This window comes from Emys orbicularis, chromosome 3, assembly GCF_028017835.1.
Source record: "Emys orbicularis isolate rEmyOrb1 chromosome 3, rEmyOrb1.hap1, whole genome shotgun sequence".
NCBI lineage: Eukaryota > Metazoa > Chordata > Testudines > Emydidae > Emys > Emys orbicularis.
In genome coordinates, this window is record NC_088685.1 from 149,359,582 (window position 1) to 149,378,301 (window position 18,720).

General features: G+C 38.6%; 1 protein-coding gene across 1 annotated transcript in view; it reads left to right on the forward strand.

Annotated features, from left to right (window-relative positions):
* The window catches only part of BIRC6 (baculoviral IAP repeat containing 6), a 332,211-nt gene that overhangs the window by 71,744 nt on the left and 241,747 nt on the right, over nucleotides 1-18,720 (forward strand). The window contains exons 14-22 of the mRNA XM_065402120.1: nucleotides 42-173; nucleotides 3,473-3,604; nucleotides 3,913-4,091; nucleotides 6,542-6,672; nucleotides 7,144-7,305; nucleotides 7,416-7,547; nucleotides 7,890-7,987; nucleotides 12,326-12,473; nucleotides 18,120-18,253. Coding sequence (XP_065258192.1) covers nucleotides 42-173; nucleotides 3,473-3,604; nucleotides 3,913-4,091; nucleotides 6,542-6,672; nucleotides 7,144-7,305; nucleotides 7,416-7,547; nucleotides 7,890-7,987; nucleotides 12,326-12,473; nucleotides 18,120-18,253 — 1,248 coding nt within the window. The remainder of the gene's footprint in view (nucleotides 1-41; nucleotides 174-3,472; nucleotides 3,605-3,912; nucleotides 4,092-6,541; nucleotides 6,673-7,143; nucleotides 7,306-7,415; nucleotides 7,548-7,889; nucleotides 7,988-12,325; nucleotides 12,474-18,119; nucleotides 18,254-18,720) is intronic.

Below are 18,720 nucleotides of genomic sequence, written 5' to 3' on the forward strand. Positions count from 1 at the left end.
CAATGTTTACCAAATCTTGCTAATATTTTTTTGTTTTCCAGAAGCAGCAGTAGATAGACAGATCACCTTTCCTTTATCTCCAGCTCATAGTATTGAAATGGAAAGAAATGGAAAACCAACACTGGTTGAATTGAATGAAGAAATGCAGAACATGGATGTAGAGGAATCACAATGTGAGTTTAATATGGTTATTTCCCTCCGGAAACTATTATATGAAAAATCTTCAGAGATCACATTGGAACGTCTATGTAAATATTTTCAAGTAATTAAAATTAAAAAAAAAAGCACATCCTTTACGTTTATGCTGGTCAACCCTATTCAGTACATTTGGCAGTTGCTCCTTTCAGTGGAGACTATACTTCTCTGTTGAAAGCAAAAATTAACTGGTGGCGACTTTGATTTTGGTATTGTTAAATCAAGATTTTATTTTAATTTAGAAATTATGCTATAGATCATTTTAGCAGCTGTCAAGCTGATCTGTCATGTCTTCCACTGCAACATGGTTTTAAGTGTTGCTTGAGTTAGTTTTCAAGGAAAGTGACTTTTTTTCATTGTATATCTTATTTTCCTTAGTTTTAGCATCAATGCCTTCAAAACTTAAAATAGCCAGTTAAAAATTCCTAGCTAGTCACACTAACTTTACAGCCTTATCAAACTCACTCAATCCTTTCCTCATCTAGCTCATTACAGCAGCTTTCCCCCCAAAACTTGCGAGAGAAAGTGTCTGGAAGGATATCAAATTAGATCTGTGTAGGGGTGACTAGTGCCTAGAAGTAAGTGTTGGGACTGAATAAGTGTCAAAAAAAACAAACTTCTGTCACTTATTCCTTCAAGCTAAGTCTTACTTTCCTTCTTTCTTTGCTTCATGTGGTGACCAGGTTTTCAAAGAGAAAACCAGGATACTATTGCAAGGTGTGTTTGAGATAAGGGAAAAGTTTTGGAGAGGAGGGTGTCGGTGGTGGGGAGGAGGCACGCACAGAGGTGGGCAGATTAGAATTTCAGTACATGGAAGGAGAGAAAAAGATTCTGAAGTTTGTCCTATTCTCTCCTTATCCATCTACCCACCCCTCATTCCCTTTACCTGCTGTCCTGTCCTTTTGAAAATTGAGGTTTGTTTATTAAATCAGGATGGGAGAAAATATTTACCTCTGTACTTGTCTCCTTGCTATTTCTCCCAGCCCATCATTCTATTTTCTGTGTTAATTCTGATGTCCTGCTTCAATTTTTCAATCACCTCTCATTCATTACTTATTTCTTGCTGTCTTCCGCCTGTTTTCAGCTTCTAACTTTCTGTGCTTTCCTTGCCTTTTTTGTGTTCTCTACATACTCCTGCCTCATTTTTCCTTCCTATCCCCACTCATTTGTTTACAAATATGCTAATTGTTATTGCCAATCCCTCAACCCATATCATCAGCTGCCTCACTTTCTTCTCCCACTGCCATTTATTGGAAGCCTGGTGTGCTCTCCTCCTTAACTCTTGTCTCATTTCCTCACTTTGCCAAGGAAGATGGGGTGGGGGGGAAATGTAGGGAATATGAGTGAATCTAACTGGGGATGCTTCTCAATCTGAGACATTGTCTTCTGTGGCTTTAGGCAACACAGAATTCTTGATCCTCTGAGAACTCATCTGAGATATTCCATCTGTGCTAGTATGCTACTGCCTGCAGGCCTCTAGAAGCTGTGAGTTAGTGAGCTGGAACAGCACCAGTTGCTGTTTTGTTTGAGACAGAGTAGGTAAGCTCAGACAGCAAGGTGGGTTAGTGGGAGGAAGCCCCTACTTTACAGTCAAGATTTTGAAGCATCAGTTTTGGGACATTGTTGGTAAGTGACACAGGATTTTTTTTTTTTTTTAAGTTAGTTATGAATTGGTCCTTTATACTTTAAATGTACCTCTGACTGCATTTAATATAACCATTATTTGGGTGTAATAAGGACTGATTCATGTTTAAAAGTACATCAGTTTCACTTTTATAATTTCACAAGAATGGAAAGTACCATTGCAATATTCTTGTCACCTCTGATCTGATTGTTTCAATAAACATCAAGGGTTTTTTATGGCCTTGCTTGTGGCTGACACTGGTATTTTCAGCCTCAACTGGTAAAAATAAAATATTCTATACTCTTATATGAAGCAGCAATTAGAATACAACTCAGATTACATATGCTTATTCTATGATTACCTCTTTTAAAATAGTTTTACACTTCAGGTGGTGGTAATATGTGTAAAAAACTTAGTAATTGCAATTGTTATTTATACTGAGATCCCACTTGAACGTCCCAATAAGGTGCAAAGTGCCCTATTGTGCGAGGTGCTATACAAATGCTTACAAATATGTGGTTTTTCCCTAAGAATTGACAGTCTCTCAACTTCATTGTATAAAAATGCTTGCATCATTCTTCTCTGAAGCTCTTCTGTTTCATTGCTAATATCCGCTTTTGTTGCCATTCTTTTTTTCCAAAGTTTATTTGTAATATGACAACAGAAAAAATGAGGATTTGCAATGCAGATGTTGACTGACTCTAACTTCAAACATGGTTTTAGTATTTGAGAGCCCTGCGCAGATACCAAATTTATATCCGCGGATGTGGATATCCACAGATCTAAAGTGGATATCCGAGTAGCTGCAAGGGTCTACCAGGAATAGCAGCAGCGAAAGCAGCCGCACATCTGGCTGCCGCTTGTAGGAGCCAGCGTTCTGCATGGGCAGCAACTCCGGCATGACTCAACGGACCCCTGCCCCGCCCACTTGGGTGAGCACCAGGCTCAGTGGCTTGCATGCTTCCAGACTAGCATGCCCAGGGACAGCTGCTGCTGAGCCTGGTGCCCACCCCAGTGGGCGGGGCTGGGAGCAGTTCAGCCATGCCAGAGGAGCTGCCTGTGCAGAGCGCTGGCTCCTGCAAGCGGCAGATGGACTTGCGGCTGCTTTTGCTGCTGCCATTCCCAGTAGAGCCCTGCAGCTCCTCGGATATCCAGGGATATAAATTTGGTATCTGTGCAGGGCTCTTAAGTATTTGCATTGGAGTGATCCCATCTCCCTCATTTTGTCTTATTTAAATTGACATTTTCATCTGCTGCCAATGAAATCTAACATGAGCTTTTTTTTTTTTTTTTTTTTTTTAAACTAGGACTTGTGATAGTTGTGGCTCAAACCACTCTATCAGTTCACCATTCTACAGGCCATAAACTTGTGCAGAATTTTGATGTTCTTTCCAGAGCATCAGCTGTGTTATATGTACAGTATATCTGAAAACTGTACTTTTTTGAGAACTTTCTGAAAATTAAAAGTACATAATTTGACTAGAACATAGCTTAGTTATTTCTTAAATAGGTGTCAGCTCACCTATCTTACAGTCTAAATTGAAGTTTAATATATATCCATTTAATTTATGAAAATGAATAACTTATTTTGTAACCTAACCTTATTTGATGAGGCCATATCCATGCTACTTAAATCATGTTGTGTTTTTTAAGGTCTACGGTTGTGTCCATTTTTAGAGGATCATAAAGAAGACATACTATGTGGTCCAGTATGGCTGGCTACTGGACTGGATCTGTCAGGACATGCTGGAATGTTGACATTAACAAGTCCAAAGCTTGTTAAAGGTAAATTAATTTATTACCTTATCTCTCTAAAATGTGCATTACTAGAGTATACCCAATACTTCTGAGTCGAGCGATCTTGGTTAGGATTTATCAGATTAATTCCCCATAAAACCACGTTAATTATGGACCACTTACACCATATAAATCCATGTTTAAATGCCTGTTCTTTAATGCCTAGAATTTATACTGAATTACGAAAACATACTTACTTAACTCAGGTGGTTGTGAATTTTAGCCATCCAATTAAAATCTCTTCAATTTGATATAGTACCGGTGTAGAAGCTCTTTCCTCTTTTTGTTTTTTCCAGGTATGGCTGGGGGCAAGTACCGTTCATTTTTAATCCATGTTAAAGCAGTGAACGACAGAGGAACAGAAGAAATTTGTAATGGTGGAATCCGGCCTGTTGTAAGGATGCCATCTCTAAAACCTCAAAGTAGTAAAGGGAATTCCCTTGCTTCATTGTTGGCCAAAGTTGCAGCAGGCAAGGTATTGAATAATTAACATAGTTGCAGCTATATTTTATGTATATTAAAGCTTCAGATTCAGTTGTATAAACTCCCATTTTGGAAATGAAAGGTCTCTCATACGGTTACCATAAGAGACTTAAAACAAATCCTAGTGAAGTTTTGATTAACTATATAAGTTTTATACCTACCAGAACTGTAGTTTAGGGTCTTGTTTTTCTAGCAAGAGGTGTGATGATAACTATTAAACAGTAAAAGATCCATTCTCTCACTCAAGTCTTCTAGGCCTCCCATTGTTCTTAGAACTCTCTCTGTATCTAAGTGCACCAGCAGTATACCTCCTTAAATCCCTTCTTTGCTGAAGCCTACCTGTAATCCAGTGGAGTTTAAAAAAAAAAAAAATACATACCCCAACACTTTTTTATATAAAAAAATCCTACATTAAGAGAATGTTATTAAGGCTACAAAGTCAAGCACTAAAAATATAAGAAACACCAGAATTTAGGTTGCCTGCACAACCTTTTTTGAGCTCCCTTGTGCCTGCATTATGATAGTCTTTAGTTACATGATCACATACTATATTTTCCTAACTTGACTTTGCAACCTTAAACAAAAATCCTATATTAAAACAACCTTATTTGCCTAGATTAAAAAAAAAAGAAAAAAATATTTCATCGTGTTGACCCATATTGACACTCACAAGGGTCATCAGCAGGCTAGGAACCTTTAGATCCACCACACAGTCCTCTGCCTCTTGAACTGATGGAGTAACTGATAGGTTGTCATCCTTCATTTAGATCAGCACTAGAGAGGGGTAGGACACTTTGCCAGTGGGTTTCACAGATTTGCTGACAGCAGAGGTCTGGTGAGTTTCAGGAATCTTGGAGCCAATTCCAAGCTTTGGAGGGGAGTGTTCTATAGTGGGCACAGACTCTTCTGCCCATTCCCCTCCAAACATCACCCCTTTCTGTTCCATACCCTCTAGCTTGTTCCTGTCTTCCCTGTCCCTGATGCCTTGTCATAGTCCCATGCTCCTCACCTAGCCAGCCCCAATTTCTAGTTCTTGGGTTTCTCTTCCCAGTCTACTTGCCCATATAGTCCCAGTTCCTCTCCCTATGACTCCTTAACTGATCTGTCGGTCTCTCCTCCACCCTGCCCACATTCCTGGTTCCCATGTGCTCCTTGGCCAGTATCTCCCCCCAACCTCTGCTCCTTATCCCAGATTTGGCAGGTCAAAGTCATTCTCCCTGGTTCCCAGTCAGCCAGTCTTTCTCTCCTAACTGCAAATCCCAGTCCCGTCCCAATTTCCTCCTCCCCTTTCCCTGTCACAGCGTCCATTCCCTCTCCTCATGGCTTTTTGTCCCAGCTTATTCTGCCTTTACCCCTTTGCAGGTCAGGCTCTTGTTCCCTCTGTGTTTGAATTAGGTAGCTTCATTGTCCATGCTGCCAGGCCATGGAGATCACAGTAGAGACAGATCTGCATGCTGTCAGTTCAAGTGTCCAGACCTGGCACAGCCAGCCCAAGTCCAGAGCTGCAGTTGCAGGGAAAGTCTGCCTTAGCCCTTGGCAGAAGCGGGGATTTTCACAGAGACAGCGAGAGTCAGAAGGCCATTCCTTTACAAATTTCAAGCCCCTGCTCCAAAGCATGAAGACACTAGAGCTTGACAAAGAAGAGGATGCTAAAATTAAACATAGGGGAAAAAACCAACATATTCTTCCCTCATCTCATTCTCAGGAAACAGCTGAACAGTCTTGGCTAAATTTTTCAAAAAAACTCACCCTGAAGCACACTCCTAACATGGAAAACTTCAACACAAATGGTTGAAGTTTGGCAGTTATAAGCAGTTGACAATGGTATCTAACAATGGGAAGTTTCAGGCAGATTTAATAATAGCAAGGCTATCAGCTCCACCTATAATATATAATAAAATTGCTCTGAGATCTGACCAGCTTCTCATATTTTGTTCTTGAAGTATTCCATCTGTCTGAACTGTTGTCTAGCTTAGATTTTTTGGGTGGGGGCGGACCATTGTCAGTCTTAGTGCCAATTACATGGATGGCCATCAGTAAATAAACTACCTGAAATTACCCCTCAACTTTTACCCCAGCAAAGCAGTTAAAATAAGCTAGAAATCTCCTTCTTTTGGTTCCCAAGCTGAAACATTCCATGATCACCAGCAGGGCTTTTTCAAGTGGGGTTTTTTACTTTTGGAACTTATTCCTCTTTATAGTCTGTCACACCTTGAGTCTGGGGATCTTTAGGGCACAAATGAAACTTGTTTAGCTTAGTTTTTAGCTTAAAAAAAAGCTAGAATACGCTCAATGTCTACACGGTACCATTAACAAGTAATAAATATTTCTGAATTTAAATTACACAGCACTTTCATCTGAACAAGATGCATAAATGAAGGAATCATGAGTGCTGTAACTCTTGAAACCAATGATTTTTTCTTTTTCTTTCTGACCTGTCAGGAAAAGTCATCCAATAAAATTGAAGCCAGCAATTCTTCAAGAAAATCAGACAATCTGCGAGGGTGTGACTTACTTCAAGAGGTCTCTGTAACTATTCGAAGATTTAAAAAAACTTCTGTTTCAAAGGAAAGGTTAGTCTCTCTGTAAACATGTTTTATTTAAATGTTTAGGTTTTTAACTTCATTATTTATGACAAATCATAATCTGAAAGTTGGTATTTGTTGCTAAATTTAATTGACAGGAACATGATTTAAAAATGTAAAATGGTCATATATGGATCTTAAATCTTCATACTGTGTAAACTGCAATGGGATATCAAAATATTGTTTTCACTTAAAGAATGCCATAAATGTGTATGATTAGACATATTCTGGTAGTGAGAAATTTTTCTGGCCTTCAAATGCAAATGTAGCTAGCAGGGATTTGTGTTGCACTGCTGTAAACTAGAGCATTGAAATGAATCAGACTTCACTTTTTGAGGAAAAATCTTTCCCCATTCTTAGCTTATAGGTTGCCTAGTTTTTAAACAAAACTTAGCACTAAGTATCAGTTTTACTTGAACAGTTCAACTTTTTTTTTGTTACTAATCTCTTCTTCTTTAGAGTTCAACGCTGTGCCATGTTACAGTTTTCAGAGTTCCATGAAAAACTTCTTAACACACTTTGCAAAAAGACAGATGATGGTCTGACCACAGAACATGCTCAAAGCCTTGTGTTAGATACCTTGTGTTGGCTGGCAGGAGTGCAATCAAATGGATTTGGCAGGTAGAAGAGATATTTCAATTAACTGCATGTAGTTACTCTTCAATATCAAATTTCCTAAATATAAAAGCTTATATAATTCTCCAAAGTACTATTTTTTTTTTCTTTTTCAGCTCAAAGGATGGGAATGAGAGCCTACTTTCTAAAACACGTAAATGTCTTTCTGATATAATACGTGTGTGCTTCTTTGAAGCAGGGCGGAGCATAGCCCACAAATGTGCACGATTTCTAGCACTATGCATAAGGTTGGTGATTTATTTTTAAGTTTGTGTAATACATGTTCTGAGGCTAATTCTATTTAAAGTTTACTTGTTTTTGTTATTCCTTGTAGTTAAATGTGCAAAATAATTTGATATGGTGGGAGTTAGAAAAGTTAAGTTAATATACTAGCCATTCACCTGGGAATACATATGCTCAGATATGTTTAGGAGGGAAGTGAGAGCCTCTCTCAACTAATTTTAGTTTCCCCGATGGAAAAATGTTTACAACAAACTCCTTAGAATATTTGATGCAATGGTATCATAATGCTTAGGGATTACAAGAAGAATGAAATATGAACTTTCATAGAGCATTTGTTTTTTTGCTAGTAATGGCAAATGTGACCCAAGTCAGCAGGGGTTTGGATCTGTTCTTCTGAAGGCTTTGCTTGACAATATATCTTTTCTACCTGCTGCTGCAACTGGTGGTATGTATAAAATATCTTTTGCTGTCATAGGCATATTGCATACCTATATTAGATATGTTTTCCCTCACTTCTGTTTGATAGAGGAACAAGTTCTATTTGATTAGTATGAATTGCTTTTTGCCAAGTCTGTGAAATACCCATCTATTAATGTTCCATTTCAAAAGCGTGCCTCTTCTGTTTAAATTAGTTTAGAGACCTGATTTTTATAATGTTGTTTTCTAAAGCAGAATGCCTAGTGTTACCAACAAGGGTTTGATTTAATAAGTAGAGAGACCTCAGGATCATTTAGCTTGATTGGATTTATTTAGATAACTAGTTAATTAGACAGCACATAAGAGTACAGTTACCACAGTCTGAGAACCAATCCTACATCCAGTGACAAGTAGCTTGCACTCTTTGATAGGTTCATGGGTCAACAGGCTCCCCTTGTCACTGTAAAATTAATTTTAGTGACACTCACTCATTTAATTACAAACAAAAAAGCTGTAAGCGAAGTATAAAAACGTAAGAAGGTCCATGCTGGGTCAGACCAAAGGTCCACCTAGCCCAGTATCCTGTCTTTCAACAGTGGCCAATGCCAGGTACCCTTGAGGGAATGAACAGAACAAGTAATCATCAAGTGATCCATCCCCTGTCCCCCATTCCTAGCTTCTGGCAAACAGAGGCTAGGGACACCGTCCCTGCCCATCCTGGCTAATAGCCATTCATGGACCTATCCTCCATTAATTTATCTAGTGCTTTTTTGAACCCTGTTATAGTCTTGGCCTTCACAAAATCCTCTGTCAAGGAGTTCTACAGGTTGACTGTGCATTGTGTGAATAAATACTTCCTTTTATTTGTTTTAAACCTGCTGCCTATTAATTTCATTTGGTGGCCCCTTGTTCTTGTGTTATGAGAAGGAGTAAATAATACTTTACTTTCTCCACACAAGTCATGATTTTATAGGCCTCTATGATATCCCCCCCGCTAGCCCCTCCTTAGTCGTCTCTTTTCCAAGCTGAAAAGTCCCAGTTTTATTAATCTCTCCTCATACGGCAGCTGTTCCATACCCCTAATCATTTTTGTTTCCCTTTTCTGAACCTTTTCCAAGTCCAATATATCTTTTTTGAGATGGGGCGACCACATTTCCACGCAGTATTCAAGTTGTGGATGTACCATGGATTTATATAAAGGCAATATGATATTTTCTGTCTTATTATCAATCCCTTTCTTTAATGAGTCCCAACATTCTGCTGGCTTTTTTGACTGCCGCTGCACATTGAGTGGATGTTTTCAGAGAACTATCCACAATGACTCCAAGATCTCTTTCTTGAGCGGTAACAGCTAATTTAGACCCCATCATTTTATATGTATAGTTAGGATTATGTTTTCCAATGTGCATTACTTTGCATTTATCAACATTGAATTTCATCTGCCATTTAGTTGCCCAGTCACCCAGTTTTGAGAGATCGTTTTGTAGCTCTTCTCAGTCTGCCTGGGTCTTAACTATCTTGAGTAGTTTTGTATCATCTGCAAATTTTGCCACCTCACTGTTTACCCCTTTCTTCAGATCATTTATGAATGTTAAATAGGACTGGGCCCAGAACAGACCCCTGGGGGACACCACTATTTACGTCTTTCCATTCTGTAAACTGACCATTTATTTCTACCCTTTGTTTTAATCAGTTACCAATACACGAGAGAACCTTCCCTCTTATCCCATACTTTGCTTAAGAGCCTTTGGTGAGGGACCTCATCAAAGGCTTTCAGAAAGTCTAAATACACTATATCCACTGGATCCCCCTTTTCCATATGCTTGTTGACCCCCCTCAAAGAATTCTAGTAGATTGGTGGGGCATGATTTCCCTTTACAAAAACCATGTTGACTATTCCCCAACAATTTATGTTCATCTATGTGTTTGACAATTTTGTTCTTTACTATAGTTTCAACCAGTTTGTCTGGTACTGAAGTCAGGCTTACCAGCCTATAATAGCCTGGGTCACCTCTTGAGCCCTTTTTAAAAATTGGCATCCCATTAGCTATCCTCCAGTCACTTGGTACAGAAGCTGATTTAAATGATAGGTTACAGACTACAGTTAGTAGTCCTTCAATTTCACATTTGAGTTCCTTTAGAAGTCTTGGGTGAATACCATCTGGTCCTGGTGAGTTATTACTGTTTAGTTTATCAATTTGTTCCAAAACCTCCTCTAATGACACTTCAATCTGGGACAGTTCCTCAGATTTGTCACCTAAAAAGAATGCTCAGGTTTGGGAATATCCCTCTCATCCTCAACCATGAAGACTGATGCAAAAAATTCATATAGTTTCTCCGCAATGGCCTTACTGTCCTTGAGTGCTCCTTTAGCATCTCTATCGTCCAGTGGTCCCCACTGGTTGTTTAGCAGGCTTCCTGCTTTTGATGTACTTAAAAAATTTTTTGCTATTACTTTTTGGCTAGCTGTACTTCAAATTCTTTTTTGGCCTTCCTAATTATATTTTTACACTTCATTTGCCAGAGTTTACGCTTCTTTCTATTTTCCTCACTAGGATTTAACTTCCACTTTTTAAAGGATGCCTTATTGCCTCACCACTACTTTTACTTTGTTTTTTAGCCACAGTGGCTCTTACTATGTTTTTTAATTTGGGGTATACATTTAAGTTGAGCCTCCTATTATGTTGTCTTTAAAGAGTTTCCGTGCAGCTTGCAGGGATTTTACTTTTGGTGCTGCTCCTTGCACCGAATGCACACATACGCCATCTGCCAAAAGGCAGGTAATCATACATGCTGCATTGGGTGCAATAAACTGGGTAGCCCTTGCTCTATTGCTGGACTACTGCCTACATTCTCTTTTTGCTCCTGCAGCTGGTTCCTTTGTTGTTGCTTTGTTTTTATCAGGGGAGGTTTTTAAGCTTAAGTTTCAGGAATGTTAAGTATATGTAACACCACCCAGCCCCCTCACAACTCCCCCCGCAAAACTCCTGTTAGCCGTTCTTGTTCGCTAGCTTCTCTGGTTGCTTAGGAGCGGGCTTTTTAAGCCTTGGTCTTCCTGAGTAGCCCCACCCCCGAGTTAAGGGTTGATGGGTGCTAAAGGGCTTAGGGATCAAAGCCTCGTTAAGAAGCTCTCAGCCTTGCCTAGCAGGCCGCTAGACTCAGCACCCACACGGTCCGCACACGGTCCCCCAAACAAACAGACCACATGGTATATTTCAGTCTAGCAGCAAGCACACCACAACAAACACAAACACACACACAACAGACAACAAACTTACCCCAAGGGTCACGTAACCTCCTCCTTCACCTGGAGAAGTCACTCACAAAACTCCCCTGTTAGCTGCTCCTGTCTATCTAACACTAATTTCGTTAAAATTACATAACTAGCAAATAAAGCATGTGTTAGAATTTTTGCTTTTTAGCCATATATCTTAAGTGGCAAAGTAGAATTACTGCAGTAACTTAACTATTTGTAACAAAATCAAAGCCTTAAAGGTTACTTCTATCCAAGTGTATAAGATAAAAATGTCAGTCTTCATCATGTGTTAACTGATTTAGATTTTCCTTTGCTTTTTTCATACAGTTGCCAAGCTGTATGACATGAGTTACTTTTCTAGTTGCTGAGGTAACAGACATTCGAAAATAGAGGTATCAGGATTGCTAATGTAGGAAAAATGCATTGGATTGCATGGAATTAGGTTAATGTAATATACATAAAGTTTCATGAAACCTTCCAAAAAACAAAATCTAGCATTTGATTTTCCAATAACTTAACCTTCTTGACCAAGTTAGAGTTGTCAAGAAACATAGTTCTTAAAGTAAAAAACTGAAACAACCCCCCCTCCCCCCAAAAAAAATATACTTAATGCTTTGTGTGCTGAAACAGCATTATCTTTAATAACTGTAGCTGGCTTGCTCGCTACAGTTTAAACAGTACTCTTAAGGATGAATCATACACACCTTCTAGTTGCAGAACACGAGCATAAATCATGTACGCATTAGAAAGAGACAGCATTGATATATAGTGCTGCTACGTAAATAAAACATGGTTATATGTTTCTCTCTCCTGATATCCTGAATATATAGTTTTTCTAATTATGGCATACTATACAATTAATAACGAGATATATATTAGTATAGTATATAATATATACGATATATACAACATATGAGACTAATATATATATTGTATAGTATGCCATAATTAGAAAAACTGAGCAACTGTTATACAAAAAAGAGAAAAGGGTCAGTTACATCAAATGTTAATTTTCTACATCTGTGAATGAATGAACATTAATGTGATTTTTTTTTTAATGCAATGTTAGCCATATTTCTGTTGAACTGAAATTCCTGTTCCCTTCTTTAGGATCTGTGTACTGGTATTTTGTATTGCTGAATTATGTGAAGGATGAAGATTTGGCAGGATGCAGTACAGCTTGTGCATCCTTGCTAACTGCTGTGTCCAGACAGTTGCAGGACCGGCTAACACCCATGGAAGCTTTACTTCAAACAAGGTATTGAGAGGAAAATATGTAGTTGTATGCACATTTTCTTGTAAGCATGCTGTTTACTCAAATTTTAAAAAAATGTTTATCATTTTGAATGATCTTCTTAGACGCTGTCAAGTAACATTGTTTCTTTCCATAGTTTGTAGTACTGGTACAAGTATGATCTGGCTCTTTTTCTTCTGATCTTAATTTTTGTATGTGTTATTGAAAAGTTGAAACGAACATGGCTGTTCAACAGATTCATTTTGCAATATTTTGTTTTATGAGCAAGCATTGATTAACACAGCTCTGTGAAATGTTATTTAACTGGTGCAGAGACAAGAAGGGAATTAGTAATTGTCTCTGTTTAAAGTGTTCAAATACAAATATATGTTGTGTGATATTTTTTGCAATGCATCTGTTCACCAACATTTCTCAAACAGACCAAAGGATTTCCTATTTTGAGTATGTGAAAGGAATCCAATGCTTTGGCTTGACAGAATTCGACTTTTACTTTTTCTAATTTTAACAGATCATATCAATTGTTTATTTTTAAGCATTTTAAAAGATTTTTACTATTGACATTTTCACAGTTGAGGGAAATTGGAGTGGGGTCAGACAACAATTAGACATTCAGATTCAAAAAGTTAAAACTTTATAATCGTTCATGCAAATTGTCCACATTGCTTGTCCAAATATGCAGAGTAAATCCCTTTAAACTCGAAGTTCCCAAGCATCATTTCCCCCCCCCCTTTTCCGATCTATAAATTTCAATTATTGATAGAAATATTTTTTCATCTGTATGTGTGTATGGTGAAATCAATGTTTACTGACATTTACTGATGAAAAAATTTAATCCTTCCAGCCTAAATATACTGCTGTAAATTGGGGAGTGCACAGGACCCTACAAATTCTTGCAGTTTATTGCTGAGTCCACCATATTTTCCTGGTACCAAAGGACAAATTCCAGGTCTAAAAACCTGGACTAACTCCCTGTAAAAATGGGTCCATGTATAAATTAAATAGCAATACTATTCCAGGCTGTGGTGGTGATTGGTCTGTTTAGTGCAAGAGATCTATCTGGTCAACTTCTGGAGAGTGTGGGAGGGATATCAAGGAAACTGGTGTTGACAATTCCGTAGGTTGCACTTTTCTGTACCCCATTCCGGTGCTATGGAGCACTGTACTGTTGGAGGTGCTTCTTGCAGATTGTGACAATTGTTGTTTGTTTTGCCACTATGTTAGTCAAGCTTATTAAAAATGTGAAGGGTCTGAATAGAGGAGGAATTAGAGAGGATCCTGAGTCTCTAGATGGAAATCTATAAATCCCGCAGGCTGGCACTTAAAGGGATATAACCTCAAAATCTGGTCAGTTAAGACTGAATTAGTTTCAGGCATTATACCTACATCTGTGTTCCCACCAACATTTTCTCCCGCATTGAATGAAATTGACTGGACAGTATTTTGTGTGCAGTGTAATTGTAGCCGTGTCAGTCCCAGGATATTAGAGACACAAGGTGGGTAAGGTAATATCTTTTATTGGACCAACTTCTATTGGTGAGAGACTAGCTTTCAAGCTACACAGAGCTAAAGAAGAGCTCTGTGTTCTTCCAAATCTTGTCTCCTTTACCAGTAAAAGATGTTACCTCACCCACCTTGTCTCTCTAGACAGTATTTTGTCAAAGAAAGTAAATTGGAAAATCAGAAAAATATTTTTCTTTCAATATTAGATATTAACTTGTAACAAAAGGAGGTAAAATATGAATACAATGACTTCTTTAGTTTGACACTGTCACTTTTAAGGTTCCAGACTCTCATTCAATCTGGTAGTTGAGCCTGTTCCTTAGAAGCAGGCTATGTTCTTAATCAGTGCTTACAAACGTTCTATTACCGTGGTTTAACAGGAGCTGGGAAGGGGCATTGAAACATCAGTTTTCTTCTCTTGTCACCTCAACATCAAACTACTGTAATGTATGATACTTGGGGCTGCATCTGGAGATTAAAGTTAAAGAAGAACCTGACTGCATGTCAGGCAGAGCTTCATGAAGAGAGCTCGTTGTTGGGTGAAAAACAAGATCCACTTCAGTGTAGGTTTAAACCGTGTCTTTTAGCTTGCATTTTGCATGTTTTAAGACAATGCTATTATCACCAATGAATTACATATACACGAAAAACAGCTAAGGCAAGAAAGATAATTGATCAAGTTACCTCTCCTGGGGACAGGGCAACTCTTGTCAAATCTCTGATCGCTGCTGTGTTCTTCCCCTCTGTCTTCTCTACTTTCTTGTTGTAAATCACCTATCTTTTATCTCTTATTCCATAACTTTGCACAGACTCAGCTTATCCAGTAACCTCATCTGTGTACCTATCTATTCTAATCCCCCCCTCCCCACTAAAACATTCTCATGCATAAACCCCAGTAACTAACCTAAACTAATATGTTTTTGCTTATCCCACTAAAACTTACTTTTATCATATATGACTTACTTATGTCTTCTATTCTCTGCTATCATCATCTCTGGCTTAATCTAGTTGTTTTTATTTTATTACTCTGTTTTTGTGGCTTTGGGTTTTTACTGGTTAGCTTGTTTTATTAGGAGGGGCTGGAGGGCACCTGAAATTGTTAAAAATTCTTTCATGACGCTCTGCTTTACCCTGCTCTTTACTCAGACCAAGGTTTTTTGCAAATAAACCACACAAACCATGTTACATGGTTTGCACAACTCTGAAGCTGTTTCAGCTACATTCTGAAATGCCGCGTTAGCAAAGACGCATACAAAAGCAAAAATTCCTTCATGTTTTCTTAACTATAATATTAATTTCTTTAACATTAGTGAGTGTATATATATTTGACTAAAACAAGTCATTACACAGCTTTCTAACACCATGCTAGTGATGCTCTGTGATCTGTGCATGCTGCCTGTTAGTTTCCAATCAGTGTTTAAGGTATTGGTTTTAGCCTAGAAAACCTTAGATGTCCAGGGACCCTGTTACCTGAGACCATCTCGCTTCCTTTCCAATACCTCTGCAGTTGGGATGAGCTAAGGAACACCAGCAGAAACATCTTTCTCATCACGTCTACAGATATCAGAGCCTTCGTTATGAGCTGTTACTCTGCTCCTTGGCATTCCCAGTGTGGCTTTACCTATTAATCAAGGCAAACTTGCTGCCTTTTTCTGCTGTTGAGATTTCACACCCATGATGTACCATTCTCGTGTTATAAAATGTGTATAAAACAAAACTGCTTATATATTTAAAAAATCAGAAAATGAGGTTTTTCCTATTGACTTATTTGTAGAATGCTGCATGTTTACAAAGGTAAAGATGAATGTAATGGTATTTAGTTAAATTCAACAAAATATGAAATGTCATCTTTGTAGTCCTCTAGGAGTCCCTTCAAATTACTGAGGTTAATGTGCTTGCACGGTCTCCCCTTCTCCCACACTCTCTTAAGTAATTGAAGTCAAATCATCATCAGGAAAAAGGTAGCATGTGTGATGTGTAGCCACATTCTTTTTTTATAAATAAGATGACAACCACTGGTAGATTTTTTTTTTTTTTCCACTATGGAGCATTTTATGGAGTACATGTTCGATAGTATTCATAGTCTGTACAACTTCTGTGTCCTATTTTTTTCTCATCACCACCATCAGTTGGTATAATACTTGGTAATCATGTGGAAGCAGGTGTTCATTTAAATTAATGCTTAGCTTCCTATTGTCTGTGAGTGAGCAGATACACTTTTGGTGACTAGCTACTGCCATGGGAAAAAGCCACCTGAGTAAATGCTTGAGAAGGGATAGTTCGTGGTGTACAACTATGAAGTGGGGATGGTTACTTATCCCTCTTGAGCTGCCAATGAATGTATATGGTGGGCGGGGGGGAGAGAGAGACAGAGACAAATGACAGTATCACACAGGTAGCCATCAACTGTCAGCTCAACCCTACTTCAGCTGAACCTTGCATGAGCTGTTAAACATCTCCAATATCTCCAAAGTACTCCAGACTCTCTCTTCATTTCCACTGTCACTGCTGTACTGCTGCTTTGATCCTCTGAATGACTCAACATTGCCTAGCATTAGATCAGAGTTTTGTCAAATACACTTAAACATCATGTGGTCTTTACTTCTGGGGTGTCTCCTTTCCCCAAGCATTAGAAAGTACCAAATGATATTTTAAAACATTTCACATATGTAGCCACAACATAATGCTCTTGTCAGGAGATGCAGCTTTTTTTGTTCCCATGCTACACCTGTTGTTGACTACTTTTTCCATTAGGCAAATCAGTGCAATGACTTTATCAATGCTAGCATCATCCCAAAGAAAAAAGACTTGTGCCATTGTAAAAGGACCTCATGATGTCAACTTTGATAGCAAACAGTCTGTCCATGCAAAGTATGGTGGTCTGACTTTTGGGGCTGTGTGGAATAGTACATGTAGAGACCGTGGATGACCGTATGATGATCATATCCATACTAAACATGTTGAACTTTCTATCTCCTTCATTACCACCTACTTCATGTGGTGAAGCTCTCCGAGCACAGACTGGTCAGTTTCACCACTGCTGTTCAGTAATGGGCAGCAATGAAACTGATAAGAATCATGTCAATTTCAGTCAACAGTTGCCAGGGTTCCAGAGTTTCTGGCATGGCAGAGATGCTGTGCTGACTGCCTTGGAATCAGGGATGCTGGTGCTTCCAGAATTCATGGGCAGTCTGTGGAGGCTGGAAGTCTTGAGGGTCCCTAGACCTGGGGCAATCCCTGTGATGGGGTGCCCCACAGCTGTGGACCCTGGAAGCCTGACCCAGGACTTCCAGACTCCCAGGCCAACTGATTCCCTGAGTTTGCCCAACTCTTGGGGTAGTGGGCTGCAAGAGTTGGGAAGCCAGAGGGTCCTCTGCTCCTTTGCAGTCTGTATGGCAGCACTGTCCCAAAATTGTGGACTCTGGGGTTCAGGCTCAAAGGTAAACCTCTAAGTGGGCTGCTGAGGAGCTAGTCAGGCGAGCTGGCAGGCAAGTTTTGAAACCTCACCTAGGTACTATTGGAATATTAGTTAAAATCAACGTGTTTCTGCACAATGTTTAGCTTTCAATTAATTGCTATTTTTTTGATGAAAACCTGCTCCATCAGAACATTTCCAACTAGCTCTCTTTGCCAGAGAGATGCAGGGCATGCTAAAAACACCGTCTTTGTGGAAGACTGATTGGCTTTGGGTTTTGGGAGAAAAGTGGTATATCTTTACCAGCTGGCTGAGTTAAAGCAGTAATCTAATGTGTGGGTGTTTGTAAACTGCTATGCTGCTGGGTGGCTATTGGGCATATGAATTGTAATTCTTAAGGGTCTATGGCTTTCTTATGTTTGAGAATATTTGCAAGACAATATTGTATTAAGTCTTAGAGACTGTTCTAATGACAGTTGCTTAGTCAAGATAGTAGGCTGTCCACCAGTGTGTGCCAATTTAGAGGATTTTGGTGAAATATGAATAATTGGTAATCTCAAAGATCCATTCATTAAATGAAAGGCATGTGAGTTTTAGTCCATTGAAATAATACAACCAAGATCCTAAATGAACTACTTGGCTTTTTGTCTCTTTGTGAGTCTATGCATTCTCAATAATTTATAGTTACAGCTTGGTGTCTGAAGAAGTGTTCAACTGTCTTATTCTGTTTGCAGATATGGATTATATAGTTCACCTTTTGATCCAGTTCTCTTTGATTTGGAAATGAGTGGCTCTTCCTGTAAGAATGTATACAACAGCAGCATTGGTGTACAATCAGATGAAATTGATTTATCTGATGTTCTTTCAGGTATGCACACTTGAAAAATTATACTTGGTCTGAAACTTTTTAAAATAGTAACTCTTAAGAACAATATCTCCCCCCCTCCCCCTTATCGGTTTACTAAGCATTTAGTATTGTAGTCTTGAAGTGACTCTGTATTTTAACCTTTGATTAGATTTGTGAAAGTGTAAAACATTATCTTCTGAGAACTGAAAAGCACATATCTGTCTCTGAAAGTGACATGCCTCAACTTGTTTGCATGACTTTTTAAAAATAATTGCTTTCATGCATAGAGTCTGGTGACATAGATGTTCATGACTCCTATGCTTTTTAGGTAGACACTTGTTTTGATGCTTTTTCAAATGTGGAGCCCAGGCATTACATGACACTGATTAATTTGTGTGTGATGCATCATTATGAAAACCCTCTGTTGCTCAGGCATAAATTTTTTAATTTGTTTGTTTCATCCATACATTTGTGGTTGGTATTTCCTT